This window comes from Protopterus annectens, chromosome 9.part0 (assembly GCF_019279795.1).
Source record: "Protopterus annectens isolate FY-2018-M chromosome 9.part0, PAN1.0, whole genome shotgun sequence".
In the NCBI taxonomy this organism is placed as follows: Eukaryota; Metazoa; Chordata; order Ceratodontiformes; family Protopteridae; genus Protopterus; species Protopterus annectens.
This window is the reverse complement of record NC_056743.1, coordinates 928443208-928461666: the sequence shown is the minus strand read 5'-3', so window position 1 is coordinate 928461666 and position 18459 is coordinate 928443208. Positions and strand designations below refer to the sequence as shown.

The following is an 18459-nucleotide window of genomic DNA, read 5'->3' as shown; positions in this document are numbered from 1 at the left end:
ATGTTATGGTTGCTGGGGAAGAAAACGAACCACAACCAGTTCGGAGAAGTGAGCGTATCAGGAACAACGGGATAAATAACAACTATCAGGGGAGGAATGGTAACAACACTGATGGTCAGGGTTGTGATGAGAATGACAATGTAGCTGAAAGTAATCAGGGTTTTCAGAGAGGTACCACCACCAGGAACACCACAACGAACAACAATTACCGGGGACGCAATCAAAAAAAGAAAAGGGGCAATCAGCGCAGGCGTTAGTCCCAGGACAAGATGATAGTAATAACATACCACCTTTTGAGCAAAAGCCAACCATTTTACTTAATAGTAATGGGGACTTTAAAGTCTATAATTATACTATATTAACAATAGATGCTAGTATTATTGAATTTCTTGCTAAGGGTCTGTCGTTCGTCCCTGATAAAAATTGTAATCTTGTCAGTACCATTATGGATTTAAAATTGTACGTTCGTAAACTCAATCTTATGGCACTTTTAGGAAATACCCCCTCTTTACTTAATACGCACAGAGTATCCAGTATTTTCAATCCACCACTTAATAATACTCTCAACATGTTTGAGAGGATGTGTGAATTGGATTTTAGAGCAATGACTAACAAACAGTTTCATCCTTTTGGTAATAAGATACGGGCTGGATTGAACATTAATGGCTCTGAGTTGGCATTCATTGATTTACTCAATGAATGCCATATTAGAGTTATGGCACCTGATAAAGGTGGTGGCCTGATATTCATGGATAATTTTGAATATGAAAATAAAATGTTAGAATATCTTAGGCCCCTATATTCTTTCTAGTTTTAAAGAGGTTAACACTGCAAATAAGAAAATCAAAGAAATACTGGATGACTTTTTTCTCGAAGGCACTATAGATTCTGATTTATTACAATATTTGACAATGACAGCTCCAAGGATTCCAACTTTGTTCGGCACACCTAAAATACACAAAAATTTAACTGACCCCCCCTTTAGACCAATTGTGGATGGTAGAGGGTCAGTTACGTATGCGTGTGCCAAACTGGTTGATAATATTCTTAAACCTTTGTTAAAACAAGAAGATCAAATTTGTAGAGATTCCTGGAGCTTTCTTGAAAATATTGGTAGAATCGCCTTTGATCCCACTCTTATCTTTCTAGTAGTTGACATTAAAGATCTTTACACGGTCATTCCACACAGGGTAGGAATCCAATGGACAACAGATTTCATGCTTGGAAAAGGGGCGCCAAGTGAGCAGATGTACTTAGTGGAAACACTGCTAGACATTATCCTTGGCAATAATTATTTAATTTTCAAGGATGATTATTATTTACAAACAACAGGGATTGCCATGGACTCCCCCTGTGGATGTACATTTGCAAACAGTGTACTAGCACACTGGGAACATGAATTTATGTTTCGAAGTGAACTTTACCGTGAAAATGTCACTTGGTACACTAAGTACCAAGATGACATGTTCTTTTTGTGGAGAGGATCCTTAGATAGTATTCCATCTTTTGTTGAGAGCATGTCAAACATGACAGAATTTTTGGAATTCACTTATGCTACTGGTTTGAGTGAAATTTCTTTCCTTGATGTGAAAATAAGCAAAGATTTTAATTCTGGACAGTTTAAATCATGTATTTTTAGAAAACCTACCTTCTCGAATAATTATCTTCACTTTAATAGTTCCCATCCAATACACCAAAAAAGAAGTGTAGTGAAGGGACAATTTGTTCGCGCAGCCCGAATGGTGTCTAACCTAATAGATTTTAGAAGTGAATGTGATAACATCCAATCTATGCTTTTAGCAAGAGGTTATCCATATTCTTTTGTGGATGATATAAAACAAGAGGTTTACACTAAAAGGGAATCTGGACATTTTGAGCCATTACTTGGTGGGGGTAACATGGTTGTAAAGAGTTGCAACAATGACAAAGAGTTCAACACTAGCTTTCTCTTTACTTATAATATTGATGCCCATATTATCAATAACATTATTTTTAAGAACTGGAGAATCATTTCAGAAGATCAGCAGTTGGCCAAATTATTGGGAGAGAAGCCGATGATTACTTATAGGCGTGGTCCAAATCTCAAACAGCTTTTAGAACGAACAAAAACTAAAACAAATAAGAAGGGGTTAGGCATGAAAAGATGTGGCACATGCCATTATTGTAAATATATTTTGGTTAGTTCTACTATTAATATGGCTGGCAAAAATTTTACCATTTATGGCTCTTTTAATTGTAATTCAAATGGAGTGGTCTATACGGCAATATGTAAAAAGTGTCCAGCTTTTTACATAGGTAAAACCGATAGACCACTTAAGAAAAGAATATATGAACATGTATATGCTATGGGAAGAGGTGATTTGAACAACGCTCTTGCAAAACACATATTTAATAACCCAGAGCATAGCTTTTGTTTTGCAGTGGTACATCAGGTTTAACCACATGTTAGAGGGGGGCCCTTGGCAGTTGAAATTGGAACAACAAGAAGCTTTTTGGCAGATTCGTACTGCTGCCTATATGCCTCCTGGCCTTAATGAGATATTGTCCATAAAATGTTTTTTAAAATTGATGGCATTAAATAGATGAATTGTCATAATGCACTACATTATACTTTTTGCCATTTAGATTTATGGTCAAAGCCTTTTTATATGGCAAGAGTTAGTTACTTCCATTATTCTAGAGTTTAAGCATCATTCAACTTTAGTATAATATCTGTAGACAAGTTTATCATATTCCATAGATTAAGCTTGTTCTATATATATAATATAATTTATTGTATTTGGCATTTTTATTTTTCACCATTTTTCTGCTTGCTTTGTCCTTTTGACTATTTAGTCAGTAGTTACAGAGTTAGTTTTAGATAAACATATTATAACCAACTGTTTTTTGTTTTTTGTACAGAATTGTGTTTTTTATACAGATTGTTTTTTGTTATAGAGCCAACTTTTTTATGTAAATAAGTTTTAAAGTATGAAAAAGTTGTATATCTTTTTAAATGTTGGGGTATTATTGTCATGTCATTGCCAATTATACTATTTAATATGGTAATGACATTTTACTATTGTAATATTTTTGTCTGAAGAAGGTGGGGAGAACCTCCCTACCGAAAGCGCTTACAATAAAGGGTTATTTGACTATATTCTGCCTGTTCCTTGCCGTTGGATTTCGTTGCCTCTTTGGGTTTTTTACTTATAAGATCTGTGGGATACTTTGAGGCACTTCTGAAACAGTGAGCCTAGGTTCCCCCTGACCATCCAAAGTAGATGTCTGCAAAACCTCCAAGGATGTGGCAGTAGCTGAATCCTTGACGGCCTTCAAAGCAGTACCCTCAAAGGAATCCTAGGCAGTATCCAAATGGACCTCCAAGCATTCATCAGCCTCAAGAAGGATGTCTGAAACAGGAGATGCAGCCAAAGTAACAGGCTTGAGTTTCTTAGCCTTTTTCGCAGGCTCAGCAGAAGGCCCCGACATACCCTCCTAACCTTTTAAGCCTCTAATCTTCATCATAGATGCTAAGAGAGGAAAGGTGGCACCATAGGGTCTTTGTGACAGATAGGGCAAGACTTATGGTTGTGGTTAGGCCCCAAGCAGAAAGGCACTGATTGTGAGTGTCTTTGTCAGATTTGTCTGCCACACTGGCACTTGCCCTTCTTGGATGACATGTAACCTCATACAAAAACAGTAGCAAAAGGTAAAAAGGAAAACCCCGACAAGGCACATATCTGAATCAACTCGGGTGAGCAGCGCAATGGTCGAAGATGGCATTTGGACTTGCAGCAGAGAAGTTCTGAGGATGGTACATGCAGACATCACTGTTATGGCCTACGCTGTCTGCAGGTCTATGTGCGATGTCCCTCACACCTTGCAGTGGTAAAAGGCTTTTATATACTGGCCGGATGTCGGGACCACCTATGGCAGTCTTTCCTTATATAAAGAATACTGCAATATAGGAATAGAAGGGACATCTTACTAAATGCCATTTTGTTATATTCGAACATTCAGGAGGTATGCTTGGCCTAAAAGTGGTACTGTTAGGGCAGTGAGTGCTTTGACAGGTATGCAAAGTCTGCGGAACAAAAAGTGCAAGTTTTCCTTGATGGAGCAATTTGGGCTGTCAGTCATCTCATCCCAAGGTGGCACATACAGGAAACCCCTGGAATGACACTTGCTACTAATCCAATTATTAAAGCCAGTTATCTTTGCATCTGGGCATCATTTTCGGTAAGAGTAAGATTCCATTTGGAGCCAAAGTCTTACCTGCATTTGACATGTGCTTCTGTTCATGGTGGGGAATATAGCAAATGTCCAGAATATGAAAAAAAGATGGAAGGCATCCAGAGCTACTGAACACACTAGAATCACTGTTAGGCAGAAATACAATTTACCAACATGGATAAGACATAGGCAAAAAAGGATGAATGTAGCGCCATTTATAAGCATATAAAAAGTTTTCCGACTCATGTTTTTAAATGTATGACCATTGGCAGTGTGAATCAGGGACCAAGAGGTGGACCCAATGATTTATTTTTAGAATATCAGGAACTCAAATGGCAGTTGAGATGTAATGCTGGGAATAGACCAGGGCATAATGATACCATCTCTATAGCGAGCCACTTAAAATAAAAATCGATGTTTGCAATTTAATGGCTTAATAATAAGTGTATTTTAGTAGTAATGATTAGATTTGTTTTTTATTACTTTTATTTTTATTTTTTATTTTCAGTGCTACATATAGGTAGCATTGTCGCCTCACAGTAAGAGGCTGTCCGGTTCGGTTCTCAGCTAGAGCGTCTTCTGCGTGGAGACATACGTGAATGGGCGTACCTTCGTTGAAGGTTGTGCGTCAGGCCTGGCAAGCCGCATGCGTAAAATCAACTGCCAATCATTAGTGGACCGGAGTTCCGCTGTGGCGACCCCTAACCGGGAAAAGCCAAAAGACACAAACAAATTTTCAGTGGTACATATAATAATTTGATTCATTGTATTTTGGCAGGTTATTGGTTATATGTTTATGTACATAGAGGAGGGGGACCTTTAAGAAGGTTGGTGTTTTAATTATGGGGCAGTCATGTAACATTTTAATGACATTTAAGCTGGCTTAGAGAATTAACTGCAACAGTATATTTTGAAACTGGAGATGAGAATACCATGACACAAAATATCCAAAATTTTATTGTGCAAACGATTTCAAGATAGTAGTAAAACAGATAAAACCAGTTAGCGCTTTCACATCAACCAGATGCTTCATCAGACTTCATTCACATTGCACATCACTTCCTGCTTAAATATAATCTCTAGGCAACATGTTAATGGGATAATTAGATAATTAATCTCTTAAAAACATTAAAACATTCATTTATATAAAAAAACTAAAATCAAGTTACTTAAACCTCTTAGCAACCAATAGTGGTTTTATTGAGGCCCTTTCATTAAGCCCAGCAATTTATCAGCTTGTAGCTCAATTATCCAATATAATTCATTCTGTTCAGTAATATTTTTCTTATCTCCCAACCTTGGATTATATCCTATACAATGTATAACCATGAATTGAAATGTATGAGTATTATTTGACATTATATGTTTAGCTAATGCACTTCTTTCAATGTCTCCATTTCGAATGGCTGAAAGATGCTCTCTAACTCTGTCACGAAGAGACCTATTTGTCTTCCACACATGATATGAGTGACAGTCATTACATACTGCCAAATAAATCAAATAATTTGTGGCACACGTAGCATTTACTCTAAATTCATACCTAACATTGGTTATAAGGTGAATGAAAACATTGTCTGGACTTAATACCTTACATATATTGCACTTCCCACATGGTCTCAAATAAGGTTTAAATATTTCTTTCATTGCGTGTGACTGTTTGAGTTGCATAATAGTCTCTCTAGGTTCTTTTTATTCTTATACCTAAAGCAAGGCACATCACCCACTTTCTCTCTTATTTGTGCATCAGATTGCAAAATAAACCAGTTCCGTTTCACAATATCTCTAATCTTGTCAATATAACTAGAATACTGCAAACTAAGTGAGGTTCTGTTTGTGTCATAATTCCACTTTCTTGTATTGTTTCGTGAAACACTGATTTCAGACATAATGTTATTCATATATGGTCTGGCTACAGTTTCCCTTAAATTCTCTACATGTTTAAGATTTGAGTCTATTTTTTTCAGTGTATATTTATGTTCAACCAATTCTTCTCTAAAGGTATCCAGGTTCGTACGGAATGCCTCCTCATCAGTGTTCAATCTAGATATACCTTTTAAGGTAATGATAGATTTTCTTGATGCTATTATGAAGGATCAGGATGGTGTTTTCTGTACTACTGTGCATAAGAAATCTTGTCGTAGAAATATTTTATCATGCGACAGTATGCATCCATCTTATATTTACAAAAATTTAATTAAGGGGACAAGGAATGCATATATCTAGATTGAACACTGATGAGGGGGCATTCCGAATGCACCTGGATACCTTTAGAGAAGAATTGGTTGAACGTAAATATACATTGAAAGAAATAGACTCAAATCATAAACATGTAGAGAATTTAAGGGAAACTGTAGCCAGACCATATATGAATAACATTATGTCTGAAATCAGTGTTTCAGGAAACAATATAAGAAAGTCCAATTATGACACAAATAGAACCTCACTTAGTTTGCAGTATTCTAGTAATATTGACAAGATAAGAGATATTATGAAATGGAACTGGTTTATTTTGCAATCTGATGCACAAATAAGAGATAGTGGGTAATGTACCTTGCTTTAGGTATAAGAATAAAAAGAACCTAAAGAGACTATTATGTAACTCAAATAAACAGTCACACGCAATGAAAGAAATATTTAAACTGTATTTGAGACCATGTGGGAAGTGCAATATATGTAAGGTATTAAGTCCAGACAATTGTTTCATACACCCTATAACCAATGTTAGGTATGAATTTGGACTAAATGCTACGTGTGCCACAAATGATTTGATTTATTTGGCAGTATGTAATGATTGTCACTCATATTATGTGGGGATGACAAATAGGTCTCTTCGTGACAGAGTTAGAGAGCATCTTTCAGCCATTCAAAATGGAGGCATTGAAAGAAGTGCATTAGCTAAACATATAATGTCAAATAATACTCATACATTTCAATAAATGGCTATACATTGTATAGGTTATAATCTAAGGTTGGGAGATAAGAAAAATATTACTGAACAGAATGAATTATATTGGATAATTGAACTACAAGCTGATAAATTGCCTGGGCTTAATGAAAGGGCCTCAATAAAACCACTATTGGTTGCTAAGAGGTTTAACTAATTTAATTTTAGTTTTTTATATAAATGAATGTGTTAATGTTTTTAAGAGGATAATTATCTAATTATCCCATTAACATGTTGCCTAGACATTGTATTTAAGCAGGAAGTGATGTGCAATGTGAATGAAGTCTGATGAAGCATCTTGTTAATGTGAAAGCGCTCAGTGGTTTTATCTGTTTTACTACTATCTTGAAATCATTTGCACAATAAAATTTTGGATATTTTGTGCCATGGTCTTCTCATCTCCAGTTTCGAAATATACTGTTGCTGTTAAGGCTTGCTTTGGAGAGGGTGAAGTTTATCCATAGTGGCGGCATTTGTTGTTTTTATTTATTTATTTATGTGTTTAATTAATTTATTTATTTATTTATTTATTTTTTTAGTGAATTAACTGTTATTCTGATGAAGTCCAAACATTTTGCGGAAGAAAGCGTTTAATGTAACAATAAATTCTAGTGTGTTGCAGTAGCTTTTCTTGGTCGTATTTGTGTTTAACTTTTTTTGGAAAATGTCTCGAATATGTTTATATTAAGCTGTCACTTTACCAGAACTACATGTATTTACCGCTTCCCCTTGTGTAGGCTCATATGCAGTAGTAGACATTATTTTATAATAAAATGTTGTAATGCCTGAAGTCACTGACTAAGTGCTTTCTGCTGAGTCTTGCCATTATTTGAGGGAGATTTTCTAGAAAATTTCTGATGGTTTCAGAGATATAACTCTGTATTGCTTGATACAACAGTCTTATGTAGTATTGTGGCTGCTCTTTTTTTGCCATACAGTTCACAACACGCATACATTTCATTTTTCTTGCCTTACAAATTCAGTATATATTGGAGTTACAATTAGTCTGCATTCATGTGATTCAGATGTATACTGAATTTGTCCACTAGAGGAAAGAGCTGTAGAGGTTTGTTGTGAATATTTAAAAAAAAATTCAGAGCAGCCAGATGGCTATGCAACACTACTGGCAGTACTTAGAAGTTTATGATCATATCTCTAAAATAGTTATATCATGTAGTTAATTTGTTCTTATTCAGTCAGAGATAAAAATACACTTGCTTTTTTCAGAAAAGGTTTCTTTTTTATGAAGTTTTCTTCCCCTACCTCAGTCCTGCTTTGTAAAAGGTGGTATAAATTTTGCCTTTTAACCAATTCATTCCTCTCCTGTTTTCTTCCTTGCATAGCAACTAAGGGAGAGAAAAAAGGCCTTTTACTTCCGGGGGTGCAATGCCTGGTCAGTTTTCCTTTTAAGTGACTGCACTCATTTAGGACTGATTTGTGGTTCATTCAGCTGGCTGCAGGAGTAGAACTGACTTTTGCCAAATAGGTATTTCATAGTAGATTAACAGTTTCATTATCTTCACCATTAAGTAGCTGCACCTGTTCATTGGCCTTTGCTGTTGTCAGTGCTGCAAGCATTGGTCTGAGGTACTTCCTTTCCTCAACCATTGTCATCTTGATGATGACTTTAAAAGTGGGCTTGCTGTGGTCTTATGACCTCTCTTGCCTGGTGGCTTCTTAGGTAGAATTTGTCCCCAGCCATTAGACCCAGCAAGAAAGATCCTCAGTGTTAGATGTAACATTCTTTCATACTATATCATTTGATTATGAGAGGATCCTCCTTGCTAGGTCAGAATACCTTCCTACTGTCTATCTGCAGGCAGGCAGCCTCTCCAGCCCGCTTTAGCTATTAAAGTTCTCTGTAAGTTGGGGAAATATATACCAACATTTTGTTTGTTAGCAGTCTAGGTGCCACATCATTTTTGTTTCTCAATTTGCAAGCATGGTGCTTCGTTGTGGCTAGGAGGTCAGTTTATGGGAGTTACATCAGAGTAGTCTGTCTGCTTGCCTTTAAAGACTAGAATTACAAAAAAAAAGGGGGTGCTGGATACTGAGTTGTTGGAAATGATGAACCGAGCCATGTTGTCCGAGTGACCTTTACATACATCATCTCATACGTTAGTTAATTTTTATTTAATACCCTGACTCGTTCTCTTGGGAGTATTCCCTTAGTTATTATGTCAAGAAATTTCAACAGCAAGATCAAGCTAATCATGAAAATTGCTAAACATTTTTTTTTTTTTTTATCAGAATAGGGCATGATATGCTTGCTAGATATCCAAATGAAATGGACTTGTTGGCTGAAAGATTTTCAGAAATTTGGTGGTTGACTCTCTTCCTTCTCTCTGCTTCAGTGAAACATTTTTTTTTTCATTTTTGGACTGACTTTCTTAAATAGTTGAACAGGAAGTGTTTGTATTTATATATCACAAATTTGCTGGTTCTGCAGACCAGATCTGTCTGTACAAGTTTGTTTACTTATATATCTGACTGCTGTCTGCCTGTGTGTGTATATATTGGTCTGCTTCTGAACTGTCTGTAATAGAAATAACCCTTGAACTTATGTTGCATATGTTGCAGGAAAATATGCCAAGTAGGGGCTTTTCTTTCTGGACTTGGATTGATGGAATTCTGACATTAATCAAGAATTACATTGAGGATATCTGGAAGGCAGGGTAAGTACTCTATGCTTTATCCTGGTTTTACTTCAGAAAGTTATTTTGCTCACTGTACCTAAAATTTTAGGTATTTATTTAATGCAGTTTAAGCAGGGTTTTATATTTGCTTCTTTTAGTGGTAGCTCATTTCATTGTGTTATTTATTCGTTCATTCATGCTTTGTTGATCAGATTAGTTCCACTAGACTTGTGGCCTCCTTTCATGGGAGACCCAGCATGTTGTTTTGTGCTCACTGTAGAAATTTGGCTATGGCACCGCTGAAAGTCCCCTATTCATTTTTCCCTGTATATCCTTTTTGTAGCTCATGGGAGCGCTGTTGAGTAAATACATCGAAATATAAAAGTTGCTTAAATGCTTATGAGGAAGCATAGTCATGTGGAGAAGAGAATAATTGTGGAAAGAGAATTATATAAGATAAATCTAAAACATATAAAAGACTTGTTATATAAAGAAAAATGTTTGTTCCATGATAAGTGAAGAGAGTAACCATTTTTATATTTAACTAATAATGTAATTAACAGAATAGAAACAGTGATGACTAACTGGAACAGATATCTGTTCACAATAGAGGACTATACTTGACTAAATCAATTATTTTTTCCAAAATATTATATCTTATTCAAGTTTTTTCACTACCACCACCTAAACACATACTACAAAAATATAATAAAATGATATTAACATTTCTATGGCACCCAAATAAACCTTGAATTGCTCTAAACAATCACTTGCCAAATTGGGAAGATGGAGGAATTAACCTTCCGGACATGGAGACATATGCCCTATCTGCTGCTGTTAAAAATATTACCCTATGGCTTAATCCATCATATTCCTCTATATGGAAACTACTACATGAACAGATTTGTTTAGACTTTATGCAAATGCATATTCAAGATCATTTATTCTTCTTACCAAATATCTTCTGTTGGACTCTAAAATCATATGTATTAGAAAACAAAAACAATAAAGTTCCATCACTTTATATAAATCATACACTATCCGTATTTTAAAAAAAAATTGAGTATTAAACCTACTATTAAGTCTTGGGTATTTCTGTTTTTTTCCATTAGCTTACACTTTTAATCATTTTGAAACTCTTCAAACTAAGATGGAAATCTTAAAACAAGGAAAAGTAATATTCTGGCATCAAGTAATAGAAATGGGCAAGGTCCTATCTACTACCTATCTCATAGATAAACATGATATAAGTAATGATATGTGGCCAACCCTACAAACACTGAGATAATTCTTATTAAATAAAATAGAAATAATGCAAATTTCAGTTAGGCAAAACATACCTAAATTAATTGAATACATTATATTCATAACAAATCAACCTTTCCAGGGGAATGGATATGTGTCTAACATTTATAAAATTATCAAAAAAGTGAAAATATATCACAAAGATTCTTACTGGAATTACTTTTCAGTGGTAAATGGATATCCCCCAGAGGATGATGAGAAAAAATCTATTCTAATGTCTTCAAAACACACTAGACTGTCACTTCATTGGCAGTTGTTCTCATGGGGATTCACACATAGAAGTTTTTTTACTCTGCATAAAATAGCTCTAATGTTCGACAGTGAAGATATTTGTTGGAGATGTGAAAAAAAATTAAAAGCAAACAGGGAACATGTTTTCTATGACTGTAAAAAAATTAGATACTTATTGGAATAATATAAATTATTTTTCAGATTATATTTAATGATAATTTTAAATTAAATCATTGGTATTGTTCAACTCCCCTACACTTAAATGTGTTTCAAGAAATAGACCATCAACTCTTTGGACTTTACTAATCATAGCCGGAAAGATAATTACCATTAACTGGAAAAAGCAGTCTTCTCCTTCATTTAAGGGATTTAAGAATCGTACTTTGACTGTTGGTCAAATGGACATCAATACACTAAAGAACGGAATCAACAGAACAACATCATATCTCAATACTTGGTTGACTGTAATGGAAACCTTGGAGAAAATAGACAGCATTTCTAAATGAAATGATTTGATTACATCATAGAAACAACCACTTCATTCAAGTTGATTAGACACCTATTAAATTGTTGTTTTATTGTTATAATAGTAATTTCATTGTAATTATTAGTTTCTATATTTCTGTTTTCCCGTTGTACTTATGATCCTATTGTAACATTTGATGTTCTTTGTGTTTCACTGTTGCAGTCATCACACTTGGGTTATCTGCCTGCAGGTAGCCCTCAGTCAGCCCGGTTCCCTATTAGCTGATCGAAGACGCATTCTTTCGAATGCGTCTTGATCGAACTTTATAGCGTGAAACAGCAAATACCAAAGTGGCATATAAGTGAATTCTTTCCCTGGGAAAGAAATCGCTTGGCCTCCTTAGGTATTTTGCCTTCTTCGTTACTGTAGTGCGGTCTCGGAGTTGGTATATGTAAGTAGGGGGGGGCAAAGCCCCACATTAGAAATAGTTTGTGGTGTGCATGTGTTGTGTGTGTGTGTGTGTTTCTCGGAACAACGATTTTTTTTCCTGGGGAAATAATCGCTGTTCTGAGTGTTCGAGATTGTAAGCTTTCGCTTACATGGGGTCGATGAATCAGCGTTCGCTTTTCTAAGCGTTTGGTGATTCAGTATAGACCCGTTGGCCTGAATACCAGAGACTTAGAATTTTTGCGTCAGATGCTGTCACTCCAGGACTGACGTCAGGTCATCAGGGGTATAAAAACAGGCAGCCGACGCCATTACATCAGTCTTTCTTGCCGAGGAGCCCGAAGCAGAAGCAGTTCACAAGTGCCGGTTGGCCACTACCTGAGTTTTCATTTACGAATTGAATCATCCTGAAGTCGTCTAAAGCTAAGTACCCCATTGGGGATCTTTTTTTTCTTGCTCTAACCGATGTCAGAAAAAGTTAACAATTGTCTTGCCTGTGGAAAGCAAATACCACACTGAGATTTTCATTCCTACTGTGTCACCTGTTGAGGCCCAGACCATGATGTACCTCAGTGTCGGTTTTGTGCCGTAACGCCTGAACCATTCGTCATTGGGCTCTCATTGTCGGTAAATTCTTTCACTCTCCACATTCCTAAATGGCTTTGGTAAGGCATCCAACTACCGATGTTTCGAAAAAACATAAGGATAAAGACAGAGACAGACCGCACAGGTCCAAAGCTGCTGACAACGCTTCCATTAAGCTAGTCGCCAGTTCGCCGGTAGTCAGAGGCGCGTTTTTGCAGTCCCCGATGCCCGCTTCAGTGGATTCTCAGGCCTCTACCAAGACCCATTCAGAGTCCAGTATGCCACAAGACTCTTCTTTGACTATGGAACCTGTGGATATCTCTACCTTGGATGGGTCCGGAGCCACTGAGCAGGCACCGGCTTCTGAGGCAGTTCTTCGCACTACCGATGTTCGATTCAAACTGACGACTTTTCTGTCTAAAACTACAGAGTTTCTAAGTCCAAGAGTACTCGCTATGCCTAGAAAACTGACAACCAAAGCGCATGCACCTGCTCCCTTGCCACAACGTCAAATGCTTACAATGGCAGAAGACCTTATTATGCTGATTAGGGGAAGTCAGTCTTCCCCTGCTTAGACAAAAAGATACCAGTCCCCAGCAACTTCAAAAGACCAAGAGTCCGATGACTCTGAGGTATCTGATTATGAAGACATGCCCTTATCTGCCTATGAGGATTCAGATGCAGCGGAATCTATTCCCTCTGCCTCCCCTCCAGAGGATTTTTCTTTTGGTGAAACCTTACATACTTTAAGAGCATTTCCACTGGGAATGCCAAGACTATCCTCAGTCCAAAAAGAGACCCAGAGAAATTCTAGATTTGAAACAGCACAGGCCTTTAGCAGTAGCCTCCAGTCCTGGAAGTTGTTGATGTCTTTATGGAATCCAGTCGTACTCCTGATACTTTAACCCCTTCCCCTAGGAAACCAGACGGGTACTACAGAGCACCTGATTCTCACAAATTTCTTTTCAAAAATCCTACTGTTGACCCAGAGATCATTTTCCAAGGGCCTAAAGGTATCAAGGCAACTACAGCCAAGAATCCCACCCCTTCGGACAGGGATTCCAGAGCTTTGGACAGATGGGGTAAGAAAGTATATACTTCTTCAACTCTTTCCATTAGGGCATTGAATTGTCAGTTTCACATACTGAAGTACCAGCAACATATTGTGGAATTTAAGCAAAAAGTAGCAACCTTTACAGACACTGCAGAAAATAAAGAATTGCAGGAGCTTATGCACTCTGCAAGCCAAGTCAGCAGGCATACATTGCAGTGTGGCTTTGATGCCCTAGAAGCATCTTGCAGGGCAGCAGTCACTGGTTCTGTACTGAGAAGGCATGCTTGGGTTAAGGAGCAGACCTTGCCAGACCATATCTAATCGAAATTACTAGATGTTCCTTTGAACAAGGACAATTTATTTGGCACCAAAGCAGAAGAGGTTTTTAAAGATGGAAGAAAAAGCGAAATCTATGCAGACAGTTAAAGAATTCTTTCAAGTACAGCCTCCTAGATTCAGTAGGCATTGCCCTTCAAAACACTGGTCCTTTCCAGCCCCCTCCAGGCCGTCTCAAACTAGGCCCAGAGGAAATAGACCATCCAGACTACAGTATCAGGGTATGCAGAGATCTAAGCAATGGAGGCCCCCACCCCTAAAACAGGGAGTGGTAAGCCACCTCCCTACGGAAAGAACTCACAATGACTTCTCTACTCCACTCCCCAACTCTGCCCAATAATTGCTCGTGCCCCTAGCAGGAAAACTTGCCCTTCATGCAAAAAACTGGATGTCCATCACAAAAGACCAATGGGTCCTCAACATTGTATCCCAGGGGTACAAATTCCACTTCCATTCTCTGCCAACCCCAAAAGGGTTCCCAGACCTTCCTCCAAACCAGTGGGCAGAGGCACAAAACCAAGTCCTATCCCTGCTCTCTATCAGGCCTGTTCATCTGGTTCCAGCGGAACAGATAGGTCAAGGATTCTATTCCAGACATTTCCTGGTACCCAGAAAAGAGGGCTCTTAGCACCCAATCCTGGATCTTCCAATTCTCAACACCTTCCTGGTGGTACCAAAATTCAAAATGCTTACCCTGCAACAGCTTCTACCTGTGCTAGCCAAGGATACCTGGTTAGTCGCCCTAGACTTAAAAGAAGCCTATCCGTACATCCCTATAAGAGAGTCCTGCAGGAAATATCTACGTTTCAGGGCCGGATCTATGCATTATCAGTTCTTTGCACTTCCCTTTGGCTTATCCACTGCTCCCAGAGTATTCACAAAATGACTGGCTCCAGCCATTGCTTACTGCTGGCAGAGAAATATCCAAATTTACCTGTACTTGGACAACTGCCTGATTCAGGGGGACAGTCAGGAATTGCTGTTGCAGCACCTGACATTTGTAAAAAACCTTTTCACATCCCTGGGTTACACCATCAGCAAAAAGAAATCAAAACTGGTGCCCAATCAAAAAATTGTATTCCTGGGAGCAAGCTTGAACACAGTATCCCAGATGGTATTCCTCACTTCAGAAAAACAAGTCTGTCTGACAGCCTATTTCAAACAAATGGCCACCAGAACCCAGCTATCCACAAGGAAAATACTGCAGGCCCTAGGGTTCATGGCCTCATGCATCCTGTTAATTCCATATGCCAGACTGCATATGAGGAAACTTCAGTGGTACTTAAAAAGTCTTTGGTGCCAACATTTTCAGGGCCTGGAAACAGTCATTCCTATCATACCCTGTCTAAGGACACAGTATCTTTGATGGGCAGCAGCATGCAACCACAACAAGGGACTGTCCTTTACTCAACCCCACGCCACCCAGACCCTAACCACAGATGCATCAGACTATGCCTGGGAAGCACACATGGACGGTAAATGCATTCAGGGCCACTGGAGCCCAAGTTAAATTCATCTGCACATCAACCAAAAAGAGATGCTAGCTATGCAGAATGCCCTTACAGCTTTCAGATCCCTACTTTCTCCAGGACAACTGCTAATAAAAACAGAACACCACAGTTATGTGGTACATCAACAAGCAGGGGGAAACCCATTCTTGCCCACTCTGCAGGTTAGCCATGGCCCTGTGGAGCATGGCCTTGGACATGCAAGTCCATCTGCAAGCTCTATTCCTGCCAGACAAACAAAACTCACTGGCAGACGACTTAAGCAGAAATCTCCTAGACCCACACGAGTGGCAATTAGAGCCCAGCACCTTCAACCTTCTGATTCAGAAATGAGGTGCCCCAGAGGTGCACCTCTTTGCCTCCCCCTGCAATCACCAGCTCAGCAAAGTCTGCACCAGGAACCCTCACAGCAGGGCCTGGAAAGTGGATGCCCTATCTTTTCAGTGGGCAAATCTTTCACTTTATGCCTTCCCACCTCTGCCCCTTCTCTCGAGTGTTACTCAAAATAAGACAGGACAGATCAAGAACAATTCTGATTGCCCTGTACTGGCCACTCCAGCACTGGTACCTACTCCTGCGCAGCCTGACATTGGTGCCACCCTGGCACTTACACCAGAACCCTACCCTGCTCTCTCAGCAGGAGGGACAGATTTTGCATCTGCAAACCCTAAATCTTGCAGCCTGGCTTATCCCATGAATCCTCCCCCAGCAACCCTAAGCAAGCAGGTGCTGGGTGTTATTCTTGAAGCCAGAAGATCCAGTAAAAGAAAATACTCTGCGGATAAGTGGAAAAGGGTACTGCTCCTGGAGTTTGTCTAACGGAGAGGACACAACTCTGACCTCCCTGCCGCTAATCCTGGATTACTTAGCAGATCTACCCCACAATTGCCTGTCCTTCTTTTCAATTAAGATACATGCCTCAGCCATTTTGGCTCATTACAGCACTGAACCACCTTTCTTCTTGCACCCCCTTATCAAACAGTTCCTGAGAGGGGCAAACAACTTAAGGCCACCTAGGAGAGCACCCACCCCTGCTTTGGGACCTTAACTTTGTACTGGAAAAGCTCACACTTTCCCCCTTTGAGCCTGCAGCGTCAGCAGAATTAAAATTCCTCTCTTGGAAAACAACATTGCTTCTGGCCATCACTTCAGCTAGAAGAGTGTCTGAGCTACAAGCACTTATGGTTGTGGAACCGTTCATTATTTTCCATGCTGACAGGGTTTCCCTCAGGACAAACCCTTCCTTTGTGCCTAAAATGGTGTCCAGTGTGGCTCTGAACCAATCCATACATTTACCAACCTTTGTCCCTAATCCTCAAAATAAGGGGGAAATGATCATGCACTTTTTGGACGTGCACAGACACCTCAGGTTCTACTTTGATAGGACTAAGCCCTTCAGAAAGTCAGACCAGTTACTAGTTAGCTTTGCAACAGAGGCAGAGGGCAAGGCCATTTCAAAGCAAACCATTTCTAAATAGATAGCACATGCATCCATTTCTGCTGCAAGCACCATGGGAAACCAACCCCTCAGGGGGTCAGAACACATTCCACTAGGGCTACATCTACCTCTACAGCATTTCTCAGGGGAGTCACTACCAGGGACATCCTGGAAGCTGCTACCTGGAGTTCTGTACACACCTTCAACAAGCACTACCACCTGCCTAGCTTCCCCAAATCCAGGGCAGGTTTTGCAACAGCAGTCCTGCAAGGCATTATAGCCAGCCCTTACTCTTCTTGACTGCCTCCACCCTTCTTCAGCTTTGGGAGTCTACCCAAGTGTGATGACTGCAACAGTGAAACACGAAGAATGTAGTACAGTTGTGTACACTTACCATAAATGTAGATGTTCAAGTGTATTCACTGTTGCAGTCCTGGTTTCCCTCCCTCCAGCCCCCTGGTTTCTCTCTCTCTCTCTCTAAACTGTCTATGCCTTTACTCCCCCCCCCCCCGTATTTACTTTTTACTGGTGATGTTTTCCCCACACCATAACTTATCTCCCTATTGTGGGGGGCTGTTGACATATGGGGCAAGAAAAACTGATGTAATGGCATCAGCTGACTGTTTATATACCCCTGACGACCTGACGTCAGTCCTGGAGTAACAGCATCCTTCACAGAAATACTGAGTCTCTGGTATTCGGGCTGACTGAGGGATACCTGCAGGCAGATAACCCAAGTGTGATGACTGCAACAGTGAATACACTCGAACATCTACATTTATGGTAAATGTACACAACTGTACTTTGCTAGTTTAAAAACTGTAACATAATTTGGAAATTAATAAAAAAAAATAAGAAAAAAGAGTAACCATTTTTGGAGGAAAAGGAAAAATATATATTTTTTAATAATCAAGAGAATGACATGAAAATAGTGGTGAATTAGGAAATGTACAGTGAGGACCAGAAGAAAGGAAGAGTGAATGAGAAGTAAAAATGTTTCCTAAGGATGTGGCTTTACAGATTTATAAGGACGTAAGTATGAAAAAACTGCTTAGTGTTTTAAAAGATGTTAATGGTAATTGCAGTCCAGGACTATATGGGCTTGGTTTTGATATTTATGCTGAAACGCTGGAGAATCAGTAGAAAGTATTGTTGAAAGTTATGAATGAATGGTTACAGTATGGGTAGAAATCAAAAAGTATGTGAAGGGCTTACAAGATTCATTTTTTAAAAAAGGTAACATAATAATAAATGGTGACCACTGACATTAACAAATACTATTATAAGTTTATCA

General features: G+C 38.7%; 1 protein-coding gene across 2 annotated transcripts in view; it reads left to right on the top strand.

The window, feature by feature from the left end:
• The window catches only part of LOC122811674 (zinc finger CCCH domain-containing protein 10-like), a 3783075-nt gene that overhangs the window by 3369122 nt on the left and 395494 nt on the right, over positions 1–18459 (top strand). For both annotated transcript variants that reach the window (XM_044083671.1, XM_044083670.1), the window contains one exon: positions 9740–9834. In XM_044083671.1, the coding sequence (XP_043939606.1) occupies positions 9740–9834 (95 nt within the window). The remainder of the gene's footprint in view (positions 1–9739; positions 9835–18459) is intronic.